Here is a 27,670-nt window from a genome sequence, read left to right as displayed (position 1 = left end):
CCTCCCTGGAATATTCACCTGGATATACTCCCAGGAATAAGAACCCCTGTCCCTCCCTGGAATATTCCCCTGGATATACTCCCAGGCTGCAGTGTGTTTGCAGATTAAATTAGGGTTTGCTATAGTCACAGGACTCTTTGGAAGAAGTCACTGAGTCTTGGCCCATCTGAGCAGCTGAGCTCTCAGCCAATCATAGGCTGCAGACTCCTCAGGCGGGTTCAAAGAAGGCAAGCGCCTAGTTGTGGCCAACCGGGGGATTTCTGTGTCACTTCTCTTTTCTGTCCATAAATACTGCCTGCCCAAGGTTGCTGGACGGAGCTCTCTGAGCCTCCGCTGGTTTGCGGTGCTGCCTAATTCAGGAATTATTTCATTGTTCAAATAAACTCTGCTAAATTTAATTTGTCTAAAGTTTTTCTTTTCTTTTCTTTTTTTTGAGACAGAGTCTCGCTCTGTTGCCCAGGCTGGACAGCAATGGTGCTATCTTGGCTCACTGCAGCCTCTACCTTCCAGGTTCAAGCGATTCTCCTGCCTCAGCCTCCTGAGTAGCTGGGATTACAGGCCTGTGTCACCACACCCGGCTAATTTTTGTGTTTCTAGTGGAGACGGGGTTTCACCGTGTTAGCCGGGCTGCTAAGTGGTTTTAGGGACAAGAAGATGTGAGGCCGTGAAAAGCACCTGGGGCTGTACCTGGCACAGCAGGTGCTCTGGGAGGCTGAGGCTGTGCACATACCCGACCGGGCCTCACACCATCACAGGCCAGACCTCGCTCAGTTCTGCGTCAGCAGCCCCCCACCCCAACTCGTCTACCGCCTCCTCAGTGTGATGGGAAAGTCCCCACCCTTTGGGTCCTGAGTCTTCACCCGCCAGCTCTGGGCTGGGTGGGGCAGCTCATCTTACCAGCTTCACCCCCAGTCAGAGGTTGGCAGGAGGGGCAGTGCAGGCTGGGGGCTCAGAGGCAGGGCCACCAGACCACAGCCGTTCTGAGCTGCTGTGGTGGGCCCCAGGCTGCGCACATCAGGGGTGCCCCTCAGTGGAGAGGTGACACTGCAGGGCATCACAGCGTTGAGGGTTTGCACATGAGAGTCCATGTAATCGGGCGGAGGGTGGCACTTTTGGAAGGGGTGTTCTCAGGGTTGTAGTTGGGGGCCTGGAGCACTGGCCAGCCTGGCTCAGGGGACCCACACGTGTGGAATGAAGGCCAAGATCCACTTCTGAGGACGGAGAAATGGAAGTGGGGAGGAAGTGGGCCCTGGGCCCTGGGCTGGGCAGCTGGCTGAAGACCTGGTGAGACCCCGTCAGAACCCACATGAGGCCAGGTGGGGCGGGGAGTTCTGGGTGCCTGGTGGGGTACGTCCCTCCTTCACTCCTGCTAAGGCAGCCTGGTCCTGCCAGGGGCCTGGGAGAGGCCTGGGGAGCTGAGGCGGGAGCAGCCCTCAAGTCTCTTCTGGGGTCCCCTCTCCCAGGAGCCCTCCCAGGCTCATCTGCTCCCCTGTTCCTTCTGCCTCTGGTCATGAGGGGCTTTGCTGCCATGCAGGCCACCTTGCACCCTCAGGTCTCGGTGCCCAGCACTGGCTGGGGAAGGACTGGCTGCCCCTCCTGACCCTGGACTGGGGTGATAGCTGGGGACCCCTTGAGGTGACATGGGAACCCCACCACTGTTGAAGGCCACAGCTTCCCCTTCCCAAGCCCCACGTGGCTTCCCCTTCCAGAACTCTGTGCATTCCTGAAGGTCATGTGGCTGGCAGGGGGTGGGGGTGGGGGTGGGGGGTGCCAGGAGAGGGGGTGTTTTGGAGGGAGGTGGATGGGGCAGGCTGTTGTGTACAAACAGCCGCCACCCGCGGCACTCAGAGGCCGGAAGTGGGCCCCAGAATAGAATGGGCTGCTTTCAAGTTCCAAATTTGTCTCCGGGGGTGAGAGCAGGGTGGATGTAAAAATAGAAAAGTCAGTGCATGCGTGGGTCCTGTGTCCTCCACCCACAGACCTGGTGTTACAAAATAGAGTTTCCTGGTAGGACCTGCCTGACATCCTCGTTTTATGTAGAAAATTGACTCAAACAAACCTCAGAGGACAGAGCCAGCAATCGACCTGAGCTAGGAGTGTGGCGGCCAGGCGGGCAGGGCAGGCCTGCCCAGGGAGTGCTGGTGGCCTGGGGGCGCTGGCTGGCCCTTGACCTGGTGTGAGCTCTGGCTCCATTTCCCTCGCCCCGCCCTCCAGGGCTGTGCCCCTGCCAGGAGAGTCCTCCCAGGTTGTGGGAGCCCAGCTCAGTCCCACTGTGCCCAGAGAGCCTTCTCCGCCTTTGTCAGCCTTCACTAGCTCTCAGGCTGGCCAAGAAGCCAGCCTTTTCCTGGGCACGACGGGCAGTGGGTGAGCTGGCTGTGGGCCCCGCCCTCCACAGGCTCACCGAGGGCAGCTGGCCAGAAGCCCACAGGCTGGGGCCGCCACTGAGGATGTTTTCTGAGCAGGCCCCGTGCTGGACCATCCTGGGGACCAGAGCGACTGGAAGAGCCCTGCCTGGGGCTGGGGACGGGGTGGTTAGGAAGGCCGGTTCCGGGCAGTGTGGTGGGTGAGACCTGGGATGGAGGTGGGCATCTGGACATGACTGTAGGGTCTGGGGGGGTCCCTGGGGTAATGCTACTGAGCTGGCTTTCCCGGGATGACGCTGGAGAGCAGTGGAGGCAGAGGGGGGCCAGCGTGCATCGAACTCTGGCTTGGGGTCTGGCTGAGACCTGAGCAGGCCTCCACGCCTCCCCCCTCACCCAGCACACACGTCCTACAAGCCCATCCACCATCCACTTCTCCCCCTCCAGCCCCGGGCTGCTGCTTTCCCCTTCACTCAGCAAAGGAGAAACCACTCCCCATCCCACCCAGGGCAACATGTGAGACAGCCAGGCTTGGCTGGGATGCAGAGATGGCCCAGAGCCTGGGGGGCGGCTCCTGTCCAGCCCACCTCCCTGCCAGAATGCCCGCTTCCAGCCCAGCCTCCTGGAAGAGATGCCAGCTCCCGGCCCGGTCCTCAGAGCCAGCCTGACACTTTCGTGTGAGGCCCAGCCCTCCTCCTCAAACTCCTCTTCCCACGAGCCACGTCCTCCCCACACCCTCCTCTGCCCCTCCCTCCAGTGTGGGGCTGTGTGGCCTGGGAACTGTGTGGGATGACTCCAAATAGCCTCCCCCAGGGAGTGGAGATTGGGGGAGATAGGGTGGGAACCTGTCCCCTCCTGTCCCCAAGGAAGCAGGTGGGCAGCCTGTGGCCTTGGCTTTACCTAGGAATTGCCTGCCCTAGTGAGGCGGCCTGGTGAGGTGGTACACAATATCACCGTGGAGCCACTGCTGGGGGCAGGGACAGGCTAGAGGGCAGGGTTCATGGTTCCAAGGTCTTCTGGACACGGGACCCGATTGGCAGCTCTGCCCAAAACCTGGCAAGGATGGGCACAGTGGCTCAGTTCAGTAATCCCAGCACTGTGGGAGCCGAGGTGGGCGGATCATTTGAGCCCAGTAGTTTGAGACCAGTGTGAGCAACATGGTGAGACCCTATCTGCCACTGCCCTGCAGCCTGGGCAACAGAGTGAGACCCGATCTCAAAAGAAAAAACCCTACCTAAGCCCTTCCTTGGGGCTGCCCCTTAAGGACTTCATTGTTCATTCACCAACCAAGCACTGGGAGTCTGACTGGTGGCTTAGGTTCCCCGGGAAGCAGAGCCCAGACCAAGGGAAGTGAGGTCCCCAGGCACACCCGGCCAGGGCGACGTAGGGGCGGGCACAGCAAGTGCAAAGGCGCTGAGGCGGAACGCCCCTGTGGAGCTGGAGGAGACGGGGCCAGTGCGGCCAGCGCAGAGCAGGCCACGGAGAGAGGACTCGGCACAGGCCGGTGGCGCAGGCTTGGTCTGGGCCCTGCCCGTGCGAGGACAGAAGGCATTTGCCTTGGGGGAGGCGGAAGCTACTGAAAGTTCTGAGTGAAGTGACATGACACACTGTGGCGGGACCCCTCTGGTGTGACATGGACACTGGCAGGCGAGGGCAGGAGAGGGAGGATGAGGCAGGCAGGGGCCAAGGAGGGCGGGATTCCAGGGGCACTTTGCCGATAGAACCTTCAGGGTGGACAGGATGTGGGCTGAGAGGAGAGGCATCAGTGCGGAGGACCCCAGGTCTTGCTGGCCAGGAAGGAAGAAGAGACTTAGAGGGGTCCCTAGCGCATAAAGCCCCTGCTGGGAGGCCTGTGACCCTGAGACCAGCCCTCCCATCCTAACCGCCACCTTGTCCTCAGCAGGGCCCTGCCTCACCCCCACACAGCAGCTGCCTCTGCAGGTTCTGGGTCCTGCCAAATCAGCAGCGTGGCCGTTGGCACACAGGGACGGGTGTGGCGGGAACCTTTGTGGTTGGGGCATCACCATGGGCTTCTACCACCAATGTGCCCTGCAGAGGCCTGCTCCTCAGCTCCCTGCCAGCCTGTGGGCCTCGCCTCACCTTTGCTCACCTGCCCTGCACACCCTCCCAGTAGGTGAGGTCATCTTCCTCACTGGCGCCTGCCCTGTGAGCTCCAGCAGGAGCCCCTGCGTGCCCAGAGGCTCTGGCCTCAGCCTCCAGCAGCATCTTGCTAGGATGGGCTGCTGGGGGTTGCCCTGAGGCCCTAACTAGGGTTCCTTCCTCCCACTCCCTGGGGTTGGACTGGTGAGGGAGAAGGGGAGTAACACGGGGTGTCAAATTCTCCCCAAGGTGGAGGCTGCACCCTGTTTCCCGTTTGGATGAGGTGCCCTGCACAGAGGCAGATTTGCGCTACTGGGTGATCATTTTCTGGGCCCCTGGTCTGTCCACAGTCTGTAGTGACTCTGCTCCAGCAGCTCTGGGCCTGGCATCCAAGGCCAGCCCTGCACTCCCTGCCCTGCAGTCAGGCCCTGGCAGGGTGGCACCCACATGTGGCTCTGTTCCACTCCGCTCCTGGTGTCTGCCCCTCCCCCTGCTGCCCCTCGGGGAACAGGACACTTGCTGTGACCCGGTGGCATCTGCTCATTTGTCCATTTGCTCCTCCCATGAGCCACAGGGTAGGGACTTCCCTGTATCATCTTGGGGTTCCTGGGGTCTGGTGTGGGGCCAGGCATCTGTTTCATGGAACAGGACATCAGGGACATCAAGATGTCCAGCCCCAGGGTCATGAGTGTTTTGTCAGGAGCCCCATCCCGGCCCAGCCTGGAGCCTCCTCCGCATGGGGCCTCTTACAGGAGTGAGGCAGCCCTGTGGGGTGCGGACAGCAGCAGCACTGAGCACAGGATGGGGCTGAGCTCCACGATGGCTGTGTTCCTACCCCTTCCTCCTGCCTAGGAAAAGGTGAGACAGCCCATGGTGCGGGGTGGGCAGAAGAGCTGCAGGCTCCCTGAGGCTGGGACGAGCAGAGTTGAGACCTGGTCAGCCAGGCCCAGGATACCTACAGGTGGCGATGTGAGCAGGCCCCCCAGAGGGCAAGTGCCCCAGCCGGCCAGCACCCATCTCCTCCCTCGTTGGGGGTCTAAGTTCAGCCCTGAGAGCTAGGCCATGGGGGGTAGAGTCACAGCCCAGCGTCGGCGTGAGGGGTGGCCCTGGGCCCGGTGGTAGAGTCACAGCCCCAGCGTCGGGGTCCCTCCTCTCTGTCTGGACTCTGGACCTGGCTCCTCCCACTTACTCCCCTCCCCAGTTAACCTCTCTGGCCCCTGGTGTGTCTCTCCAGCAGGGAGGAGGGCTATTGCGGCCAGGGATCCCCTTTCTGAGGCCTGGAACGCACTGCTGGGCAGCTCAGGGACAGGTGAGTCCCTGACAGTGACTCAGCCCACACTCGGTCCAGCTGCGACCCCAGGCAACTGCTTGGCCTGGCGACGTCTCCTGGGGGCCCTCAGGTATCTCACCCTGTGGGACCCAAACCCAGTCCTTCACCTGCTGCAGGGCCAGCCCTGGACACCCCCGCCCCTGCCTGATTTGGAGCAGCCAGTCCAGCCCCTGTTATTGCTGCCTGATGGACTCTGGCCCCCTGAACACAGCACAGAGGTCAGATAGGGCCAGGTCACCACCACCCACCTCCAGCTCCCTTGGGTTCCCAGCAAGAGCCTGTCCTCCTTCTGTTCACAGCTTCCTGGGCCCTGGGACCTGGGGTCCAGTCCCTACTCCTCCTCGGGAGGAGTCCCCCCCGCATGCTCCAAGCAGTTGACCCCCGCAGTGGGGGACTCCGCTCACCCTCAAGCTCTGCAGTCCCTGCCTGGTCTCTCCATCACCTTTGCTCTCTCCACAGCTCCCTCCACCTACCTGGCCCTGAGGGCTCCCCAAGGAGGCCATTTCCTCCCAGTAAGCCCCCTGCTCTCCTGGCCCCTGCCCCTCACCGAGGAATCTGGGTCTATAGGTCTACTATTAGGTGGCAGTCGGGAGAGGGTGATGGTGGAGGAAAGGGAGCCTCAGAGGAGGCCAAGTGAAAAGGACCCGGTCCCCTTCGCCTCGCAGCCTCCGAGAAGACCTCTGAGCCACTGGGGTCCAGAGCTGGTCCAAAGCGAGGTCGGAAGTGGCTGAAAAGCATCCTAGAGGCCAGTTGGAACTAGACAAGGTTCCCTGGTGCCAGGCAAGCCCCCCTCTGCCTCCTCCCCTCCTGTCTTGGCCTGGGCCAGAGTCGCACCCATGCGCAGGGGTGGGGTCACCCAGGATCAGGACCACGGGGTTGCGGGGGCGGACAGCGTCTTTTCCGCCTAGCTCGCTGGGCATGGGGCTGTCACCGGGAGGGACGCGCAGGAGTAACAGACAGGCTGCGTCGCTCACCGGCGGGTACTGAGCGCCTACTGCGGACCCGGCGCCTGAGCCCCCAGGGGCCGCCTCCCGGGTGGCGGAGGCCACGTGCAGCCCCCGCCCACCCTGAGGTCCCGGCCCGCCCCGCGCCCCGCCCGGGCCCGAGGACTGCAGGAGCGGCCGGGGAGAGGCGGGGCCGGCCCGGGGCGGGCCCGGAGGAGGGAGGGCGGGCGGGGGCGGGACGGAGCTGTGGGCGGCGGGCAGCGGGCGGGAGCGCCCGGGTGCCCAGCGGAGCAGCCGCCTCCACCCAGGGCCGGCGGGCCAGGACGGCGCTCGGCGGGTAAGCCTCCGCGGCGGGTCTCGGCGGTCTGGGGGTGTCTTGGCGGGTCTTGGGGGAGCCTGACGGTCTTGGCAGGTCTCGGGGGGCGGGTCTCGGCAGTCTCGGGGGGTCTGGGGGGTCTCGGGGGTCTCGGGGGTCTCGACGGGTCTCCGGAGGTCTCGGGGGTCTCGGGGGAATGTCGGGGTCCCGGCAGGTCCTAGCGGATCTCGGGGGTCCGGGGTGAGCAGCGGCCTCCCCGGGCCCCGGGGCCTCCGTGTCCTCGCCGCAGGGGGAACGGGGCCTGGCAAGGGGGGGGGCGCTGCCGGAGGGAGCGCGGCTTCAGGCGGGGGCCGGTGTCCCTTTCCGGGGGTTCAGGGATGACAGGCGATGCGACGCATCTGTTTCGCTTCCCTCGCGCCCCTCTGGCCCCGCGGCGGGGTCCCCTTACGCGACCCTTCCCGCAAGACTCACAGGGGGCGGCGGGCACTTGCTCTCCGCCCTCCGCGGAATCCAGACTTTCCTTCCCGCGGCCGCGCTTCGCGGAGGGCGAGAAAAGCCGCCCAGGACGCTGATTCACACTGAAGTGTGAGTGACTGATATCCGGGCGACTCTCCTGGGCAGCAGGGAATCTCAGCGGATGGCAGAGGGACTGGAGGAGTTAGGGGCCCGCGACAGCCCCTTCCCCTGCAGCCCAGCACCTTCCCGCTTCTCTGGGCCTCTGCGCCTGGTGCCGGCGCTCTGCGAGCACCTCCTGTCCCCTCTCTGCGCCTCAGTTTGCTCATCTGCCAACACTGGGGACAGCTGTGCCTCCTGGTCTAGCGGCCACACTTAAGTCCTTCGAAGTGGCTGTGGCCCTGGGCGGGTGCTCCGTGTGGGCTGCTGGGGTGGCCATGTGGACAGCCTGCTTGGACGACACCTGTGTGACCCTGCAGGTGACACAGGTCGGCGATGAAACGTGTGGAATTCTTTCCACAACCGCCTGAAGGCAGGGCTGATGGCCACCTCCTGACGGAAGCAGGACTGTGGGTTCAGGTCAGCCCTGCACCAACTCCCTGTGCCTGGGTGAGCCGCTGCCCTCACTGGCTCAGGCCGGGTGGGACCAGAGGAGGGGCTGGGCTCCACCCGCTCCTGGTTCTTCCCACTCTGTCCACTGTGTCCTTTACCCAGACACCCTCGAGGGGCCCTGCTGGAGCCTGTCTCAGGGCCCCACTCCCAGCACGCCACTCCTGGCAGGACAGGGGGCTTGGAACGATGGCTGCAAGGGAGTGAGGACTCTGTCCACAACCTCTCCCTGCCAGGCCCCCACTGTCTGGCTCTGTGCCCGCATGGGGCACACACTGGAGGGGGCAGGCAGAAGGAAGACAGGTAGGCAGTGGTGCCCAGGAACTCGTAGCCAGGACCATCTGGTGAGAGGGGTGCTGACAGGGAGCCTGGCCTTTCGGGGAGTCCAGGCCTCCAGGGTCATGGGGGAGCCCACCAAGGAGGCTGGCTTGGAGAGGCAGAGGGAGGGAAGGCAGGCTCTGGGCCTGCCTCGGCCCGTCCTGCCCACATGGACGGAGGAAGCAAGGCACTGAGTCAGCCCGAGCTCCCCACCCCCCACACACCGAGCAGGCCCACAGACGGGAAGCCCAGGGGCTGGGAGAGGCAAGTTGGCCAGCCTTGGTTCCTAATGGGCAGGGAGGAAGGGCATGAACTCTGCTGGGGTCCTGGGTGTGAACTCAGATGTCACTACTTTCCAGCTGTGTGATCATGGCCAGGAGGCTTCCCCCTGCCACGCCTCCATTTTCTCATTCACAACCTGAAGGCTGTGAACCACTTTGTGCCTTGTAGGTGGCTGTGAGTGTCCATGATGGGGGACGGTGGTGGTGGCATGTGCTTGGTATTGGGTAACAGTGAGTCGCTGGAGGTGCTTTCCCTGGCCCTTGGGGCCGCTGTATGTCCTGGCTTGACAGCAGGAACAGCGGGGACACCTCTGCTCAGGTGGGGTGGGGGCAGGGCCCAGCCTGGAGAGGCCTGGGGTAAAGGGCAGGCTCCCGGGTTCCTGCCCACATTGGTCTCCTGGGCAAAGGCCTGAGTCCATCAGGAGTGGCTAGTGTCGGGCAGCCCCTGAGTCTTCCTGGGTTCTGTCCTCAAAGCTTCCTTGTGGGGACACCCTGTGTCTATGACTGTGTATGGCAGGCTCTGCCCTCCTCACTGTCTGGCCTCTGTAAGCCCGGAGCACGTGAGTATATGGCTCTTTAATAAGCCGGGTGGCTTGGGCATCACTGTGCAGCCTGGGCAAGTGAGAACAAGAGCAGGCTAGCAGGAGAAAGACTTAGCACTTGCCACTCGGTGCGAGCTGCCCCACCCCAGGCGCAATGGGGTGGCTCCCACCCCACGGGCCAGTGAATGCAGGGCATGCAGTCAGAAGGAGGGCTCTGAGCCCTGGGAGGCAGCCGTGCAGGTACAGACGGACTGAGCCAAAGGCGGGCAGGGGGGTGGCAGACCAGTCTGACGGGAGAGGCCTGTGCACACCGGGTGCGGTGAGGGCACGGAGTGGCTGGGAGACGAGGGACCGCGCAGATCCTAGAATCCTTCCTCCCGGATAGGCGGCCCCTCCCCAGAGGCCTCTGCGTTCTTCCACCCAGGGGCCGGAGACAGTCCCACGTGTGGGCTGCGTAAGTCCCAGAGGGAATAGTGGGGAGCATTTCAGGCTCATGGGCACTGGAACCCTCCTCACCAATCCTTGGCTAGTGCATTGGAGCCAGACAGGATGGTGCTGAGAGCAAGGCACTGCCTCTCGGCCATGGGCCAGGACACCTGAGCCTCATAGGTAAATCATGAATTGCACTTCCTGATCCTCAGTTTCCTCTTCTGCAAAATGGGATGACAGAAGCCCCTGGCTCTGGGCCACACTGTTGGATTTGGACTCTGTGCTGGGCCCCTGCCTACAATCACCCTTCGGGCTGATGCGAGAGAAGCGTGTGCCCAGGTTCGGAGCGGGTGGAGACCTGGGTCAGACAGGAGTCCAGGTGAGGAGCTCGAGGTGGCATAGGCTCTCAGGAGGGGACACAGGTGCCCTCCGCCAGTCTCCTTTCTTCTCCCCGGGCTCTGTAACCTCCAAGGCCACGAGAGCAGTCAGGCCCTGCTCGGCCTCCCTGCCCCAGGCGACAGAGCATGCTGGAAACACTGGCCCCTAACACCAGAGTTGACTGGCGCTTTCTTCATGGATTCCAGTCACATCTGGTCCATCTTTGCCAGCTGGCCTCTGGGAAGAGTGTGGGCTCGGCCACCTACAGCTGTGGCCTGGGGAGATCAGAGAACCCCCAAGGGGTTGGCAGAGCACCCCTGTGGTATCCACGCCCCCATCCCTGCAACCGGGCTGATTCCAAGAAGTGCTGTCTGCTTCCTTGTGAATCAGTTGTTTACTGTGCACCTGCTGAGCCTGCTCCAGGCGGCTGGGTGGAGTGTGGGGTGCCTGTCTGCTGGAGCCTGCAGAGGGAGGCCAGGTCCCCACCCCAGGGTCTGCTGGGCTGGCAGGCAACACCCCTGGCAGGCAGCGTGCGTGCCATGACACATAGGGCTCAGAGAGCGACGCAGGGGCCACGGGGAGTGGCCCAGAACTCCTCCCAGGCACTAGAGGGAAGCTGAGTTCTGGGCTCAGAGCAGGCTTCGTCTGACGGCGTCAGCTTCCTCCTTGTGAAATGGGGTTAAATTATGTCTAACTCATGGAAGGCCAGATCCCCAGGCCCCAGCCGGGGCCTCCCTGCCGTTGACTCTGCTGGGATGTGCAGCTCCGTTTGGGGAAGCTCCTTCAGCCTCGGTACAGAGGTGTTGTAATCTAGTGATGCTCTTCTGTGGCATTTGAGGGCCCGAGTCCCTACGCCCTGGCCTGCCCTGAAGCCCTGCCTGCTGTCCCAAGCCAGGTGTAGGGGTGGGCCCTCGCGGCTGGCTGCCCCTGGACAAAGTGAGAAGGGGCCGGGGCCAGTCTGGGAGCCTGGAGTGGTGGGTGGTCCTTGGCTTTGTTTCACAGCCTTGGAGTCTGGGACAGTGGTGCACCTTGGCCACTTACACTGGCCTCTGCCTCTGGGGCAGTGGTGGACCTCCCTCAGAAGGCTGCCTCCCAGCCCTGTTGCACAAGTGGGGCCCCTTGTGCAACACTGGGTGCCTGTGTACTGGGCCCTGGGCCAGGCATTCAGTGCAAGAGCAGACAGGCCACAGGGCAGAGGGCAGGGCCACGGGCAGGTGCCCAGGGGTAGCAGCTCACCTGCCTGGCCCACCTTGCCACTCTCCCTCAGAAGCAATTTTGACGGAAGACATAAGTATCTGTCCTGCTTGGTGCTCAGGGCACCCGCCCTGGCCACTCCCAACTCCACGCTGAGCTGAGTGTCCTCCTGAGCAGCCTGGTCAATGGTCACCATGCATGTTGACCCATCGATGGTGACCTGTCTGCCTGCCTCTCCTGCCTGGGAACTCAGGAAGCACTGGGCCACGTCTGAGTGCCCATGTCTGATGGTGCCCAACTGGGCCTGTCCCAGAGGAAGGGTGAGGGGGGTGTGGGCTCTCCCAGCCCCGCACTCCTGCGCAGGGAAGTGAAGTGGGCAGCCGACGGGCTGTATCAGGCTCTTTGAAGTTGGCTTGTCACTCTTCCCACCTGTGTTAACTCTCCACTGAACACTGGAGGCTAATGTGCCCATCAGTCTGGCAGCTGCCGCCAGGTTGGCAGAGTTTCCAATCAGATAACAGCAGACTGTTTTGCTTCAGCCTCACACGAAACTCTTCAAGTTTCCATCACAGTCCCCTCCCTTCCCCCTGCAGACTGCACTGTGACAGCCACCACTGCCTGCCACCTAGCCTGGTCTGGGCCTAGTCCCCGTGGCCCCGGCAGCAGTAGATAGGAGCACCAACGCCTAGTGAGGAAGGAGCCGCCGAGCGCTGAGTGTCTGCTGTCCTCTCCCTAAACGAAAGTGCTTTCTTTCTCTGGAGCTGCTCTTCTTAAAGATGTGTGTTGGTGCAAGGTTGGAGTCAGCCTGGCCTCCCTGTGCCACCCAGGGCTTTGGGCCCCGAAGAGCTGGCACCCGAGGCAGGTCCAAGCAAAAGGCCCAATTTGTCACCATTAGGAGGGTGATGGGGAAAGATTCAGAAAAGCTGGCCTGAGGGGCCCGGGTGGCAGGTGGGGACCCACCCCTGTGTGGAGACCAGACCCAGAGCCAGAGGAGGCAGGCCAGGAAGCTCAGCACTCATTTCTTCTCTCAGAAATGGCCCTTCCTGACCCCAGCTGCTTCCTGTCCTCCTACTTGAGGCCAGAAAGTGAAGCCCCTTTCCAGCGGGGCTGGTGGCTGGCACTGCCCAGGGTGGTTTGCTGATGGCTGGGCAGATAGTGCTGGGGCCTGGCCAGGCAGGCAAACTAGTGGTCAGCAGGGTGGGTTTGACAGGGCAGAGGGTAGGTGATGTGGCTGCATCCTCTGAGGGGGGAAGTGACTTCCCGTTGCCATCACCTCCGGTGGCCTCAGGCGTTCCCGGGCTGACACCTCTAGGAATGGAGGTGCTGGGCGGCTCCAGTGGCTCCACCAGGCCAGTGTGTGACCTGGGCATCCTCCACCTTCTCCGGGCAGGGCAAGGAGCAGAAGTCCAGCCTCATGGTATGTGTGAGGGTCATGTGTGGGAGTGGCACTTGGCCCAGGGCCTCCGAGCCTCCAACATCGGCCTCAGGTCATCGGGGCCTCCGGGCTGACCAGGGCGAATGGCTCTCTGGGGTCCAGCCTCAGCCTCCACCTGCCACCCATGCCCACCCTGCCTCAGGACTTTGTTCCTGCTGTATCCCCGCTGGCTACCTGTCCCCACAGGCCGCTCCCTCCTCTCCGTGGGAAGAGGCGCTCCCAGCCGGGCCCCTGGGGGTGGAATCTGTGAAATGCCTCCCCTCGGGACCCTCGCTAGGACTGGACTCTGCTCAGCTTTAGACCCCAGCTGCAGCTGCCTAATGAGGTGGGGTGGGGTCCTGGGTGTGGCTCTAGCCACTGTGGCCGTGACGTCCCTGAGGCTGCAAAGTGGAGGGAGGGGCAGCGCCCGCCTCAGAGCCCCGAGCCATCCTGGGGTCCTGGGTGCTGGCTTCAGGAAGCTTTGCCACTTGAGGCAGGGGCTCTCCAAGATCAGTCTTCCCATTTGCTTGAGGCCGTGGCCGGGAGGGTGAAACGCTGTGGCTGGAGACGCCATGCCTGCCTCTGCGGCAGGAAGTTGCTGGGGCAGGAAGAAGATTGAGAAAGGACCCCCAGCCCCCACCTCTGCGGAGGATCTGGCGGGCCCTGCCGCACTCCAGCTTCCTGCCAGCTGACACCAAGGGAGCCGCTGTTCCAGGGCCAGGGTCCTGAGAAGCAGGAGGGAACCCACTCACCCAGGCCCCCTCGAAGACCCATCCAGAGCCGCCCTTGCTGTAGGCCGGGTCCTGGCCCTTCTAGTACACAGCTGGGAAAACACAGCACCAAAGATGCCAGAGGAGCCTCACGGACCACCCCCTCCCCTGGCTGGGGAGCCTCCGGGAGGTGGGAGCAGGAGGAGGGGCCAGGCCGAGGGCTCAGGCCACATGAAAGACACCCTGGGAACAGGGAGCAGGGCTGGAGAGCTAGGGCCCTAGGGCCTGGTGGGGTTTCCAGCAGGGGCTGGCTTGTGTTTTCAAAGCTTACTCTGGGATCTGGAGACCACTGGCGAGCAGACACCCTCCAGGCAGTGGCCACGAGGGGACACACCCTGGGGAGCTTGGCTGGGGCCTACGGGGAGGGTGGGGGCTGCTGCAGAGAAGCAGCACGCAGAGCTGCGGAAGGCTGGGTGGGAGTGGAGGAGGTGACATGACTGGGATGGGGTCGCAATCCCTGCACAGAGGCTGCTGGGGGTGAAAGCGGGGCAAGAAGCAAACTGGTGAAATTGGCGTGGCATTGGGTCCTGGTGATACTGACTCCCCTGCTCGGTTCCCTTCCTCTTTGGCTGGTTTTTCTAGCCGAGAGCAGCACGGTCCAGGGCTGCCTCCCTGGAGAGGGAAAGGACATATCCAAGTCACTCCTGAGGCTGTGTCTCCAGAGTGTCCACCGACTGTGCCACCTCCCTGCCTGGTACGGCCTGCCTGCCCCTGCCTGAGCTGCCCAAGCCTGCCCCGTGGCCGCTCCCCAGGCAGGAGGAGGCCTTAGGGGTGGACACGGGGGCTCGGGAGGCTTGCTTACAGGCTCTGCTGACACCAGAAGCCCCCTGCCCCCAGAGCCTTACTGCTGCCCGAGCATTAAGTGGAGGTGCTTGTCCTGTGACCACCCTGGGCCGATGATGGGCCAGGTGGCTTCACCTGGGGGCTCTAGGGAGGCCATCTCGGGCTCCTGTGTCAGGGGTAGGTGCAGGGAGGCTGGGCAGGCAGAGGAGCTGTCTCGGGGCTCCCACAGGCGTAGGACTGTGGTGGTTAGGGGACCTGACTAGAGCTGCTCATCCCCTCCAAGGAAGGACCTGGCCTGGGGCGCCGTCCCCACGGAGCAGTAGGGGCATTGGGAGTGTCTTGGGGTGACCTGGCCCGGGACAGAAGCCCAGGCAGGAGTTTGCAGGTGGGCAACAGCACGAGGAGCTCCTGGAACAGCCTGAGAGGCGCCGGCGAGGGAGAGCACGGGGTGGGCCTTGAGCCCTGAGGCAGAGCGGAGCTGCCTTTGAGAGCTGCCTCTGCCCAGGCTGCAGCAGAAAGGCTGGGACCCGCTGGCTCCGGGGGAGGAAGGGGCTGGGGTGTGGCCAGCCTGGCCTTGGGAAGGGGGCAGGACTGTTGCGTGGCTGGGGACAGAGAGGAGGAGGAGGAGAGGAGGAGACCCTGATCCGGACCCCCCCGCCCCACCCTGCCTGTCCTGACTGCCGAGGACCCGGGCCAGATTGCCAGGGTGCAGAGAGCCTGGGGAGAGGCTGGGGGCTGGGCACCTTTCCCGACAGCCAGGGCCCACTGCCAGGCCCTTGTCCTCACTGGGCCTCTCGACAGTGGAGCATTATGAGAGACCTGGGAACGTTCAGGTCACCCAGGCCCCCTCTGGGCCACGCTGAGAGTGAGGACAGGGGCCAGCGGCCATGAGTCATCACGTGCCCTGCCTAGGCCCCGAGGCTCTGGGGTTCCCAGGCTGAGGAGGAACACACAGCTCTCGGTTCCCCAGCTCGGGGTCTGGCTCATCCTTCTTCCTTCTTTCCGCCCTCTGTCGGCACCTCTTCCTGTGGCCTCCCCTGGCTCCTGGGCCTTCCCGCATCTCCCTGCCCCTGTCCGGCCAGAGACCCCGGCCTAGCAGTGGCTGCGGCCTGCTGTCCCACCCCCACTGCCCGCCACTGCCCCAGCAGAGGGGCTGGCCTGTCACCTGGAGCCCTCCTGTGCTGGCCTGTGAGTGGCCCCAGGAGGAAGCCAGTGCGAGGACCACAGCCAGCCTAGACGAGAAACTTCGAGGCCAACCTAAAATTTACTAAGGAATAAAAAGTGACAAAAAGCAGAAGGAATAAAATAATAAACCCAGAGAGTACAAACTAATCGCATCCAAGAAAAAAACCACGTTTGAAAATAGTTTAAAAATATTAGCCAGGCATGGTGGCTCACGCCTGTAATCCCAGCACTTTGGGAGGCCAAGGCAGGCAGATCACTTTCAATCTGGAGTTCAAGACGAGCCTGACCAACATGGTGAAACCTAGGCTCTACTAAAAGTACAAAGGTAAGCAGGGCATGTTGGTGCATGCTTGTAATCCCAGTGAGACATGAGAATTGCTTGAACCTGGGAGGCAGAGGTTGGAGCGAGCCAAGACTGTGCCACTGCACTCCAGCCTGGGTGACAGAGTGAGACGCTATCTCAAAAAAAACGGGGGGGTGGGGGTCGGGCGAGGTGGCTCACATCTGTAATCCCAGCACTTTGGGAGGCCGAGGAAGGCAGATCAGGAGTTCAAGACCAGCCTGGCCAACATGGCGACATCTCGTCTCTGTTATAAATACAAAATCAGCTGGGTTTGCTGGTGCACTCCTGTAATCCCAGCTATGGGAGGCTGAGGCAGGAGAATCACTTGGACCTAGGAGCCAGAGGTTGCAGTGAGCTGAGATCATACCACTGTACTCTAGCCTGGGCAGCAAAGTGAGACTCTGTCACAAAAAAAAAAATATATATATATATATATGTCCATATTTACATTAGGGAGAAAGAGACCACAGTGTGTGCATGAAGACTGAGGAAAGACCTATCCCTCAAGGGCTGAAATGAATGGACAGACGGAAGGGAGCCTGCTGTGCTCACTCAACCTTGGTGGGTCCCAGCCTGTGGCACCCACCGACAGATGGTGACGGGGTTCCTGGGTAAGCAAGGGCCCTGAGGACCCCCAGTGGTGCACAGAGGAGCCATGACGGGGGTCACATCTGGTGACCTTGGGCCCCAGAGCCCTTCGCCCCAACCCGGGAGCTTGTCCAGGTGAAATGCTGTAAAGTGCCGGCTGAGACGGAGACACGTGTCGGAGCTTCGTGGTTTTGTGCGGTCCAAGGAAGGTCACCAAGGCCACCATGGTACAAAAACAGTGATGAGTAAAAGGGACAGACGATGCAGGAGGCTCAGGCCACTTACTGCTACACGGTCCCGAGGCCGCCCTGGGGTACCCCAGCAGGTGGCTGCCCACATGCAGGGCTTGTACTGCTGCTCACACAGGGTGCCCATCGTGGTGACTCTTGGCCTTTCCCGTCAGCTCTGGGCAGGAGCAGTGGGGCTGGGTTACTCTGACAGACGCCCCTACTGCCTCCCACCTCAGCACAAGCCCCATGACCTTGGCATCCCACTCTGTTCCCTTGTTGTCACCTCGCCCTGTGCTGGGATCCGAGATAAGAGGGTGCTCTCCACCTCCAGGGCCTGGGCCAAGAGCCTATGGCAGAGTGCTTGGGAACGGTCTGGTTTGGTCCTGAGTCCTGTGCAAACAAGCTCAGATGGGGGATGAGGGAGCAAGGCTAAGGGAGTGAAGCGAATTGCCCCCAGTCTCCAGCTTAAGGGAGCAAGGCTGGGATTGGAGCCCAGGTGTGAACGGTGCCTGGGCCTAGGAGCTCAGCCCAGGGAAGATCTGAGATGCCATGTGCCTCAGCTGGGCATGCGGCCTGGACTGGCAGTTCTAACTGTGACCCGCCTCTGTCTCTCACGTCTGAAGGTATGTGCCTTCTCTTACCTGCAACCCCAGGGCCTTTGCACAAGCTGTGCCCTGTCTGAGACACCCTCCATGTAATCCCATGCTTGGCTAACTCATATGGAAGATTGCTCCCAGGACACTGGCGGATGTGTCAACGTGTCTGGGTGGAACAGATGTCACAAGGATGTGAGTCAGAGGTAGCTATCTCCCCAGCAGATTGGGAGTCCAGACAGAGGGTGACAGCAGCTTGGATCCCGGGTGCAGGGTGTGGCGTTTGCCTGTAGGCGCAGGGCCCTGAGTGCCTCCCCTGCACCCGATACCATAAGACTTCAGGCAGAGGAGCTGACACTGCGCAAGAGAGACAGGGCTCGTCTGAGCAGCCCCAGCACGCCTTCGGCCGAGCCCAGTGAGTCGGTGGGCTACCTTCCGCCGTGCCCCGGCCCCTGCTCTCCGTTTCCTCAGCTGCCCGGTGGGTTCCACCAGGTCTCCCTCTGTCCTGGCAGTGCCTGCTCCTGTTTCTCCAAGTCTCTGTGGATGCGTGGACCCCACCCGCTGTGTAGCCTCAATACTGAGTCCTGGGCCCAGCAGCTCCTAGGATTGCCCAGTTACTCCTGGGGAAACTGAGGACTGGGGCTCTGCTTCTTTGCCAGAGCTTTCTCTGGGGTGAGCACCAGACCACTCTTTCTTCAAGGGAACCAGCAGCATCGAGCGGGACCCAGAAGGTGGCTGTGACCCGGGAGAGCTTCCCAACTAGCCTCCCGGGGCTGTTGGGCTCAGTTTAAAACAAGCAGCCCATAACTCCTCAAGGGTGGGCTGGAGCCCTTGCTTCCCAGGGCCTTCCTGTCCTGCTGAGCTGGGGCCTGCGGTGGCTTCCTCCCTGAACCCCACATGGTGTGGCCCACCCTGTGTCCCTGGCCTCCTACCCAGAGCCCTGCCCCCTCCACAGAGGCCAGGGCTCACGCTGCTGTCCATGCAGGTTGGTGGGCTTCCTTCTGAGAATGGATCTAGGGCTTCTCCTCTCCTCCTTACCCTCCCCGGAGGCAGGCTCGGCAGGAAGTGCCTGGTGGGGTCTGCTGGGGCCATAAGGCTTTTGGGGCACCCTCAGGTTGTATGGCAGGGCTCTGGGTGGACTGGCCACGCTGGCTGGGTGGCCTCACTCAGCCTCGAGGTCCTGATCAGGAGAGCAAAATGAGCAGCTGGTGATTGGGAGGGTGCAGAGCTGGTACATTTGGCACACAGTGGGCCTTTCTCTGGGGGCTCCCTGCTCCTCCCCTGGTCTAGTGGCCCAGCCTCCCATCACAAGAGGTGACTGTCACCCCCAACCTTCACGCCCACTGTGCCTGTGGCCCAGGCATCCCAGGAGGGCTTGGTTGGCCGGAACTCTCTGCTCCTGAGTGGGCTGGCCTGAGGAGGGTGCCCGGGATATTTCCTACCTAAGCACACCCTCCGGGCCCGGAGCGTCAGCAGCCAGGCTGGTGTGGGTGTGGGGTGTCCCGGCCATGGCTGCTTTGCAGTGATGGCCGCTGCCCTTGCCTGTGGATGAGGATGCTGGGGCTGGGGAGGCCACCCTGGGGGCCCAGCCTCCACTTGGTGGGCACAGAGTCCCTGGAATGCCCCCCTCCTGCAGCCAGGGGTCCCCTGAGATGGAAGAAGTGGGGTGCCTGGGGCTGGCTAGATTGTGCAGTTCAGCACATGAGCCTGTGAGCTGGCCCCCGTGGAGAGCAGGGCTTCCAGCCGGCTGGGGTGTGGACCAGGTCTGCTCGTGCTGCAGGAGGCGCCTGGTGCCTGCGTCACGCTGCGCACTGTGCAGGCGCCAAGGACGTGGGGGACAGACATGCAGAGCTTTCTCCCCACAGAACTGACATCAGGGGAGGGGCAGATAGCCCACGGACACACTGAAAATGCCACAGCATCCGGGGCTGCCTGGTGCAGGCCACCCCTTTAAGGAGCCGGGGGGCGCCCTGCGGTGGACTGGGCCTGTGTGGGAGACCGGCCCGGGCGGTGCCTGCGGGTTGGGGTCCAGCCCAGGGGAGCATGGTCTACAGGAGGGAACGGGGGCAAGGGCGGGGCTGAGGAGGTGGAGGGTGGCGTTCCAGGTGGAGGGCACCGCTGCTGCCAAGGTGCAGAGAGGGAAGGGGTGCCACCGGGAATGTGGCCTGACTGTGCCGAGGGCCGCGGGGAGACACATGTTCCTGAGGCCAGGTTCATGGTGGACGCTGAGCAGGACCGTTCTTCCCTTCCCTTGATGCCAGTGAAAGCCCAGCAGCCAGCCGCCCCACCCCCACTGCTCAGGTGAGGAAACTGAGGCTCAGAGTGGGCCACAAGGCCAGGAGGATGGGACTGAGCCAGGCTTGTTCCCACCAAAGCCTGCATGCTGACTGCAGCTCCATTCTGCCCACCAAGGTCACCTGCTTGGAGAGGCTCTCTCAAGTGGGAGCCACTGGTGGGGGCGGGACTGCCGCCCCCCTTGGGACCCTGCAGGGTGGGGGCATCAGGGTGCCTGGGCTGGCTGTGTGGGGGACAGTGAGCCCCTTCAGGCCAGGCGAGGCAGGGCCAGGTGGGGAGGAGGTGGGTCTTAGCCTTGGGTGACAGCCAGGAGCTTGGGGGTGGTGGACCCAGCCCACCCCACGCATCAGGACTCTGGAGAATTTTTTCTCTAGTGATTTAAAGGTGGAAACTTGTCAGTGCTTGTGATGAACTGAAGTGTGAATCCTGAGCCGCCTCTGTTGCTTGTGGTTTGAGGCTGGAGAGGGCTCCAGGCGAGCAGCAGTGCCAGCCGTGGCATCCCCAGCCCCACCTCACCCTTACCACAGCCTCGCCACCCTCGGCCTGGAAGCCCGCCACGGCCCCCTCCAGCCAATGTGCTGCCCTGCCTGGCCAGAGCCCCAGGCAGTCCCAACTCCCGTGCCCATCTAAGAAACCTTGCTGGGGACACAGACACCAGGCCTGGGAGAGGAAGGCCCATTTGGGCATCCAGGGATTGAGAGCACTGCGCTTCCCTCTGAGGACAGAGCTTGAGGGCCAGGCGTCCAATGGCACTCAGCCTTGCCCTCTGAAGCCCAGGTGCCATGCGGGCAGCCGTGCCTTTGGGGGCCCTCTCTGCACTTTTCTAAATTCCCTTTGTCCCTCACACACAGGAGTGGCCTGTCTCTGCCTCTACCCTGTCCCGCTCTGTGAAGCCCCTGGGGCTTCTGAGCCCAGAGCACGCCGAGTCTTCCAGGAGCACGGCCGACTGCAACACGCCAGCCTTTTCCTGTTTTGCAGCGAGCAGCCTCACGTACGTGCCCAGGGCCGGCCCGCGGCTTGTCTCACTGGGCAGAGGTCCCAGGGTGTGGAAGGGCCTCAGCTGCAACTGTGCTGAGCACCAGTTCTTTGAAAGCCTCTCTTGTTGAGAGTCCGATTAGCACTGTCACAATTTCTTCACTCTGAGCTCTGCAGGGTGTGCTGGTTACAACCACGCTGGGGTCTGGCCTCGTGTGTGGACATGACAGTGAACCCATCTGTTTGTCCGTCTGTCCATCTCTTGGATCCTGCCATGGGCCAGGTGCCCACCTGGGTCTTGGGGATTCAGTGGGACTTGGCCCCGTGGGGAGTGCCAAGGACACATGGGGTGATGCTGGTGGCAGAACTGTGCCATTGACTTGCAGATTTCAGAGAAGGGGTCAAGGTTCTAGATGGTTCTGTCCTCAAAGGATGAGGGAGCACTGAGTTTCCATGTGAGGGTGACTGCAGGTACCAAGATGGGGCAAGTGTATGACAGGTCCAGTGTCAGGGCCCAGGGCAGGAGGGGAAAGCAGGGGCTGCACCCCATCCACTGGGACAGGGACCCAAGCTTGCTGCTGCGCCGCGCTGGATGTGGCCTGAGCCAAGGAAGGGCAGGCCGAAGGGATGGACAAGAGACCAGGAGGTGGGGCCAGCCAGCCTGGTGGGCGTGGGGCTGGCGTGGCAGGTGAAGCTCGTGGACCCTGCGTGCAGGAGGGTGGGAGGTGGAGAGCCTAGCCTTCAGGAGGCTCTGGGCGTCCATGCAGGCAAGCTCAGCAGTGTCCATCCAGCTGGACACGGCCTTGTGGAGCCTCTGTCCCCGACAGGTTCACCTACACTTGGGATCAGACTAAGGAGCCTGCAGTTCATCCTGGGGAAGGACTCAGGTGGGTCCCGTGTGGATTCACTTCCTGGGGCTGCCTTAACAAAGCTCCGCACACAGAGCCTGGAAGCCACAGAATGGACTCTGTCATGGTTCCGAAGGCCAGAAGTCCAAGGCTGAGGAGTCTACAGGGCCGCGCTGCCCTGGTGGCACTGGGGCAGCCCCTTACTCCCCTCCCAGCTTCTGCTGGTGGCCAGCGATCCTTGGCGTCCTTGGCATGTGCCCACACCCCTCTAGCCTGTTCTCCGTCCTTAAACGGCCCTTTCCAGGCATCTTCTTCTTTCTACTCCATCTCTCTCTCTCTCTCTCTTTTTTTTTTTTTTGAGATGGATTCTTGTTCTGTCACCCAGGCTGGAGTGCAGTGGCACAACCTCAGCTCACTGCAACCTCCACCTCCTGGGTTCAGGCGATTCTCCTGCCTCAGCTTCCCGAGTAGCTGGGACTACAGATGCACCACCACACCCAGCTAATTTTTGTGTTTTTCTAGAGACATGGTTTCACCATGTTGGCCAGGATGGTCTCGATCTCTTGACCTCATGATCTGCCCACCTCAGCCTCCCAAAGTGCTGGGATTACAGGCGTGCCACCATGCCCAGCTAAGTTTTGTATTTTTAGCAGAGATGAGGTTTCATCATGTTGGTCAGGCTGGTCTTGATCTCCTGACCTCGTGATCTGGCTGCCTCAGCCTCCCAAAGTGCTGGGATTATAGGCGTGAGCCACCGCGCCCAGCCCTCTACTCCATCTCTTACAGGACAGTTGCCATTGGATTTAGGACCCACCTGGTCAATCCGGGATGCGCTGCTTAACTTAATTACATCTGCTAAAATTCTTTTTCCAAGTAAGGTCATGCTCACAGGTTCTAGGGATGAGGATGTGGACGAAGATTTTGGGGGCCAGCATTCAGCCCACAATACCACGTGACCCCGGGCAGGGTCCTGCTTTCCAGGGAGCCCTCTCCCTCTGCCCCAGTTGGGTAGTGGCCAGTCTGAGTTCTCAGGAATCCTCCCTGTCCTGCGTCATGGGACAGCAATCAGAATGGGGCAGAGAGGGAAGGGGATCCTGGCTGGGGAGAGCCTGGGAGGGTCCCAGAGCTGGCCTAGGAGTGGACCCAGGCCCATGGGATGGGCTGAGCAAAACATCTTATTTTGAGAGCTTGAGATTCCCCCAGTGGGGATGTCCGCCTTCCCCCAGGCTCAGTGCCTGCCCACCCTCCCCAGGCTCAGTGTCTCCCACCTCCCCAGGCTCATTGCCCACCCTCCCTCCCCAGGCTTAGTGCCCTCCCTGGGCTCAGCAAACCCTCCTCAGCGTGTTCAGCACCTGAGCTGCTCCTGAGCACAGAAACCAGGCACCAGGCTGGGTACAGGTCTCTGGGTGCCAGTCCCCATGCCACTGATCCCTAGCTTCCTCTCTGAACCCCAGAGACACAGATGGCAACAGGACTGGCCTCTTGGGCTGTGAGCCTTGAGATGAGGCAGGTGCTACAAGGCAGGAGGTGCCAGGGCAGGGCCAGCTCCGTGGTGGCGGCAGACACGACCCACTGCTGGGTGTTTGCCTTACTCCTGAGTGGGCTGAGGGCCCCAGAACCCAGTGAAAGCTCCCTCCCTCTTCTTGGCTGACCCTTGGCCCTCTGCCTGCCCCACCAGCTCCCACTTGCCCTGGTAAGTGCCTTGTGTCTGGCATGTGCACCATGTCTGGCAGTTTGAGGCACCAGCTCAGGGGCAGGGGAGCAGCTCCAACTTGGGAAGGACGAAGAGGGAGACCAGGGCTGTCCACCGAGGCGGTGCCAGCCTTGCCCCGCCGCACATACCCCCTGCTTGGATGCAGGCGTGGGGCCATCTCCATGGTTACCAGCACAGGGTAAAGGTCAAGGAGTGGCCATTACTGAGGAGGAGAGCCCGAATGCCCTGAGTTTAGGAAGATGAATGGCAGTGTCATTTGCTGCAGGGACGAAGAGGAGGTGGGAGAGCACTTGGAGAGGTCACCCTGCTGCCCAGGACTCCCAGCTCCATCTTTCTTCTGGGAAGCTAGGGTTGGGGAAGGGGCTGCTGTGGATTTGTCCCCCACCCCTGGGGGGGTCCCCCTTACCTGGCCTATTCCTCTCCTTTGGGCTGCGACCCACCCCCATGCCCTCGTAGCATCGCTGCACTGGACGGGGTGGGGGATGGGCCTGGGCCAGGGGTCAGGTGGGCCTTCTGCTCACTTCTGCCTCTGTTTCGTTCATGAGCGCGGGGCTTTGGCGGAGCGAGGGCAGGGGCGAGCCTGGCTCCTGCTTCCAGCTCAGCCTTGTCCGCTCTTGCATTTCCTGTGGAGTCAGGGGTGGTGTGTTCCCGAGAGCGCTGGCTGCCTCTGGGTTCTTCTCCTTGCGGGTTGTCATCCCTGAAGCTGTACCTTGGCTACCTCGTGGATTCCTCCCACCCTGGGATGTGCTCACCCCAAGCCCCTTCCTCCTGAGCCTCCCCCACCCCATCCCCGTCCAGCAAACGTTTCCTCCTCCATCAAAGCCTGGCCCCTCCTCTGAACCCCACAGCCCCAACTCCATCTGAGAACCTCCCGCCTCATCGTCCAGGCCGGGCCGTGGCCCAGGGGTTCCTCACCTGCTGCTTCATCTCGACCCTGCTGCAAGTGGGGAAGGAGAATGCGAAGAGGCCCCACCCTGTCCGTGTCCCCCTCACTGCCCTTGTCTGTCTGCTGTGGCCAGCCTTCTGCTGAAGGTGCCATCTGCCCTTGGCCACCAGAGGGCACTGAGGCTGGCACAGGCTGGGGAGGCGAGGGTGGCTGTGCGCAGGCTAAGGAGGCCCCAAACCTAAAAGCTTAAGCTCCTTACCCTCTGGGAGACAGTGGGAGTTCTGCAGCTCAAACGGGCCCCTGGGGGGCCTTGGCAGCAGAGCTGGGGCTGCAGACATAGCTGGGGAGACAGCCTGGAAGCTGCCCTTTTTTTGGGGTGACCCAACACCTAGGCCGGTGGGACAGCTTGGGAACTGCACAGCTGGTTATGGGGGCTGGGGTCCAGGGTTTGTTGTGAGCCTGGGTTCAGGGGGCCGTGCCCTAGGAAGCCTGGTGGGTGGGAGGAGGCCCTGCAGCTTCCCGGCCCTGTGCCCTGTGACCTCTGGCACACTCAAATCCTGCTGTGAGGGTGGCCCCAGGCCCCAGAAAGCCCTTTTCTCCAGCTGCCTCCGCACAGGGATCCTCTCCTCCCTGGGCAAGCTCTGGGAGGAGAGGCAGAGCGCTCAGCACCCAATGGCTTGGGTTCGAATCCCCATCCTTTGCTTCCAGGCGCTGGGCCTGGGCAGAGTGCTGGGCTTGGTCAGGGCGGAGCAGGCCTGGAAGGAGTAGAATTCTGAGCAGGCCCCGGGGCAAGGGCCGGTGATGCTTTGCCATTCAGACCATAATGTTTCTAGCAAACCAGGTGTCAGCAGAGCTGGTGTGGGTGTGGGACACAGAAGGGCTGGGAGTGGGGGGGGAATGGTGAAATGCCAGAGCCCAGGCACAGTCCCTCAGTCCTTGGTGTCAAAGGGCACAGAGGTGGCCATGTTGAAATTCACAGGACTGGTGCAGGAGCTAACAGCCCTCTGTGTGGCCCCAGATGGCAGAGCAGGGCAGCAGTGGCCGCCCGGGCAGGGGGAGCGTGCTGGTAAGGTGACCAAACCCCTGCGTGCGGCGTGAATGCTGCCCTGTGCTGGGCCTGACACCCAGGGTGCCAGTGGTTTCATGGTTTGCCAGGGAGAAGCTGAGTCTGCAGAGGTGACCCTGGGGAGGAGCAGGGAGCTCCCTCCTGGGGATGCAGCTGGCCTTGCCCTGGAGCTGGAGAGCCCTGCTCTGACCACCGTATCGGGGGCAGGAACAGTGGAAGGTAGGGGTTAAAACTGAGATTGTGGATGAGGGGCAGCCCTGGGCCCCAGGCAGCTTTCATGACCTCACGGGGTAGAAGGCAGGAAGTGCTGGCTACTTGGCTCTGCCCAGGGAGCAGGGAACAGGAAGTCCCCGGTGGGGAGGAAGCCGGGGCAGCCACAGGCCTCAGGCAGCAGGAGTGAGCTGTAGGCCCAGCGCGCCGGGCAGCCAGAGGCATCAGGCCTCACATGTCTGGGAGATGCCGGCTGCCTGGGCTGGCGGGCCCTGAGCCGCATGGCCTCCCTGGACCCCAGGACACCAGCACCCAGCAGGTCACCGGCACCCAGCAGGTCACCGGGAAGGAAGAGGGCCATGTGTTGGATCAGCGCCATCAGGTCAGTCAGGTGGCCCCAGGACTGGGGGTTCGGGGGGTGGCACTGGCCCAGCACCTGAAGAACCAATATGGGGGCCCCACGTGGGAGCCACAGCCTTCCTCCGGGCTGGCCAGGGGAGCCCACAGGACTTGGCCCTGGGCCTGCAATAGGCAGCAGGCTCTGAGGAGAGGGGCCTCTGTCTGGCTTGAGAAGTCCCGGAGCTGGACAGGCACAGGGGAGCCCAAGGAGGGCATGTGATGCTAGAACACCCCTGCCCTGTCATGTGTGGCCAACAGGGAGGCAGGGGCAGCCTGCTGGGCTGGGGCCCAGGTCCGGCAAGCCCTCCCCCTGATAAGCCTGCAGGGTGGCCTTGGTGTCTGGGTCCTGAGCACGCACATGTTGTGTGTGTGAATGTGTGTTTCTGTGTGTGGGGATGGAGAGAGCTGCACAAGGTCCCCGTCGCTCGCCTGGGGCGTGCCATGCTCTGAAACCCGCAGGGACGGGGCTGCCGGGCTGGGGCTGTGCTCACGGAGCCCAGGCTGTGTGCCCTGCCCCTGGCCAGCAGCGCTCGCTGGCGCAGCTAGTTACTGGTGTTTACGGGAAAGTTTTGGTTTTGATTATAACAGAAATATTCTGGGAAGAGGAAGGAAAGAAGGGAAACTGAAAGGAAAGAGCCGACAGCTGCGGTGAGGCAGGGCTGCTCCATCTGTACACCCCACCCGCGCCACCGGCCACCCACTGTGCGCCAGCTGGGCCCGTGGCTGTGCGGGGCGGATGGTGGTGCATGAGCCACCATTTACTGGCTGTGTGACTTTAGCCAAGTTTCTTTGCCAGTGACCTGGGGAGGACTCTGGCTTGAACTTCAAGGTGTTGCATGATGGTGCAGGGCGATCTCTGAGAATCACAGAGCTTGGCACACAGGGAGGCCCAGAGTCCTCTCCCTCAGGAGGGACTCTATACCCACGTCTGTAAAATGGTAGTGAAGTATTGAGCTCAGGCGGACCCGGTGTGATATAGTGAGCTGTGTGGTAGAACTTGGCACTGGGCCCTGGCAGGGCTGGGAGTGGAGGGGATGATTCTCACCTGTGCGCAGGTTACAGGTCCGAGGCCCGCACGAGGCTCTCGTTGGTCGGTGAGGCTGTGTGTGTGCGAATGAGTGCTTGCCTATGCATGAGTGTGCATGAGTGTGTATGAATGTGTATATTCGTATACATACGGGTGAGTGTACACATGTGAGTGCATGAGTGTGTATGAGAACATGAGCGAGGGCATGTCGGAGAATGAGTGCATGTAATGATATGGATGGTGTGAGTGATGAGTGTACATGCCTGAGTGTGACAGCGCGCACAGATGAGTGTGAATAAGAGCACAGGGTGACCGACCTGGTTTCTTCTCCCTTTGGGTTGGGTCCCCAGCCCCACCTTGCCCTCTGGGTCCCACAGATGGGACCAACCTGGTCACCACTAACTAAGTCCTTGACCCTGTGCTGGCTCCCTGGCCACAGCCAGGATGAGCCTGCAGGAGCCCAGCCTTCCTCCCCCGCCCTGCTCTCATCCAGGGGTTCACACCCATGGGCTCATGTAACCTTCTGCACATGAGCCATGCAGCTCATGTGCACGTCCTGTGTGAGTGTGAGTGCACCACCTGTGACATGAACTGGGTGTGCAGAGACACAGCCCACATGAGGGCCTGCGCAGGCCATGACCACACATGCCTCAGGGCTCATGGGGCCCCAGGGTGGTGGGAGCCACAGAGCCTGCGTTAAGTGGAACCCGATGAGCTGTCTCTGTAGGACAGAGCGCTTTTCATCTGCCTGCTCCGCCCCCCACCCCAGCAGCCTCAGGCCTTGGGGTCACCTGAACCAATTGCAACTTTGAGAGAAGGTAGGGAGATGAGCGCAGAAACAGAGACCTGGAGAGTGTACCCCAGGCGCCCCGCCTTCCCTGATGTACACGCAGGTGTGCGCACCCACACACACTTAAATGCACACCCACACGTGTGCATACATGCAAGGATCACATACTTTCAAGATGGGATCATGGAGCCCAGCAGCCACCACCAGCCCATGTGTCTCCAGAGCCCTGCCCCAGAGAGCAGCTGCAGGGGTGTCAGGGGACCCTGAGGTGTGGACTCCCCCATACCCACTTTACACTGG

The 27,670-nt window shown here is 62.2% G+C and overlaps 1 protein-coding gene across 2 annotated transcripts in view; it reads left to right on the top strand.

The window, feature by feature from the left end:
• The first annotated feature begins 6,965 nt into the window (after positions 1-6,965).
• Positions 6,966-27,670, top strand: part of SH3BP2 (SH3 domain binding protein 2) — a 38,987-nt gene continuing 18,282 nt past the window's right edge. Inside the window, exon 1 of one of the 2 annotated variants that reach the window (XM_017514325.2) lies at positions 6,966-7,071. Coding sequence is in view for 1 of the 2 variants with exons in the window: in XM_017514324.2 (XP_017369813.1) it covers positions 25,436-25,536 (101 nt within the window). In the remaining variant the exon portion in view is untranslated. Of the gene's footprint in view, positions 7,072-24,782; positions 25,537-27,670 lie in introns of those variants that run through there. The other variant, XM_017514324.2, reaches the window with a different exon arrangement.

Source organism: Cebus imitator, unplaced genomic scaffold (assembly GCF_001604975.1).
Source record: "Cebus imitator isolate Cc_AM_T3 unplaced genomic scaffold, Cebus_imitator-1.0 Scaffold522, whole genome shotgun sequence".
Classification (NCBI taxonomy): Eukaryota; Metazoa; Chordata; class Mammalia; order Primates; family Cebidae; genus Cebus; species Cebus imitator.
Note: the sequence above shows the minus strand (reverse complement) of the source record. Positions and strands in the feature narration are given on the sequence as shown.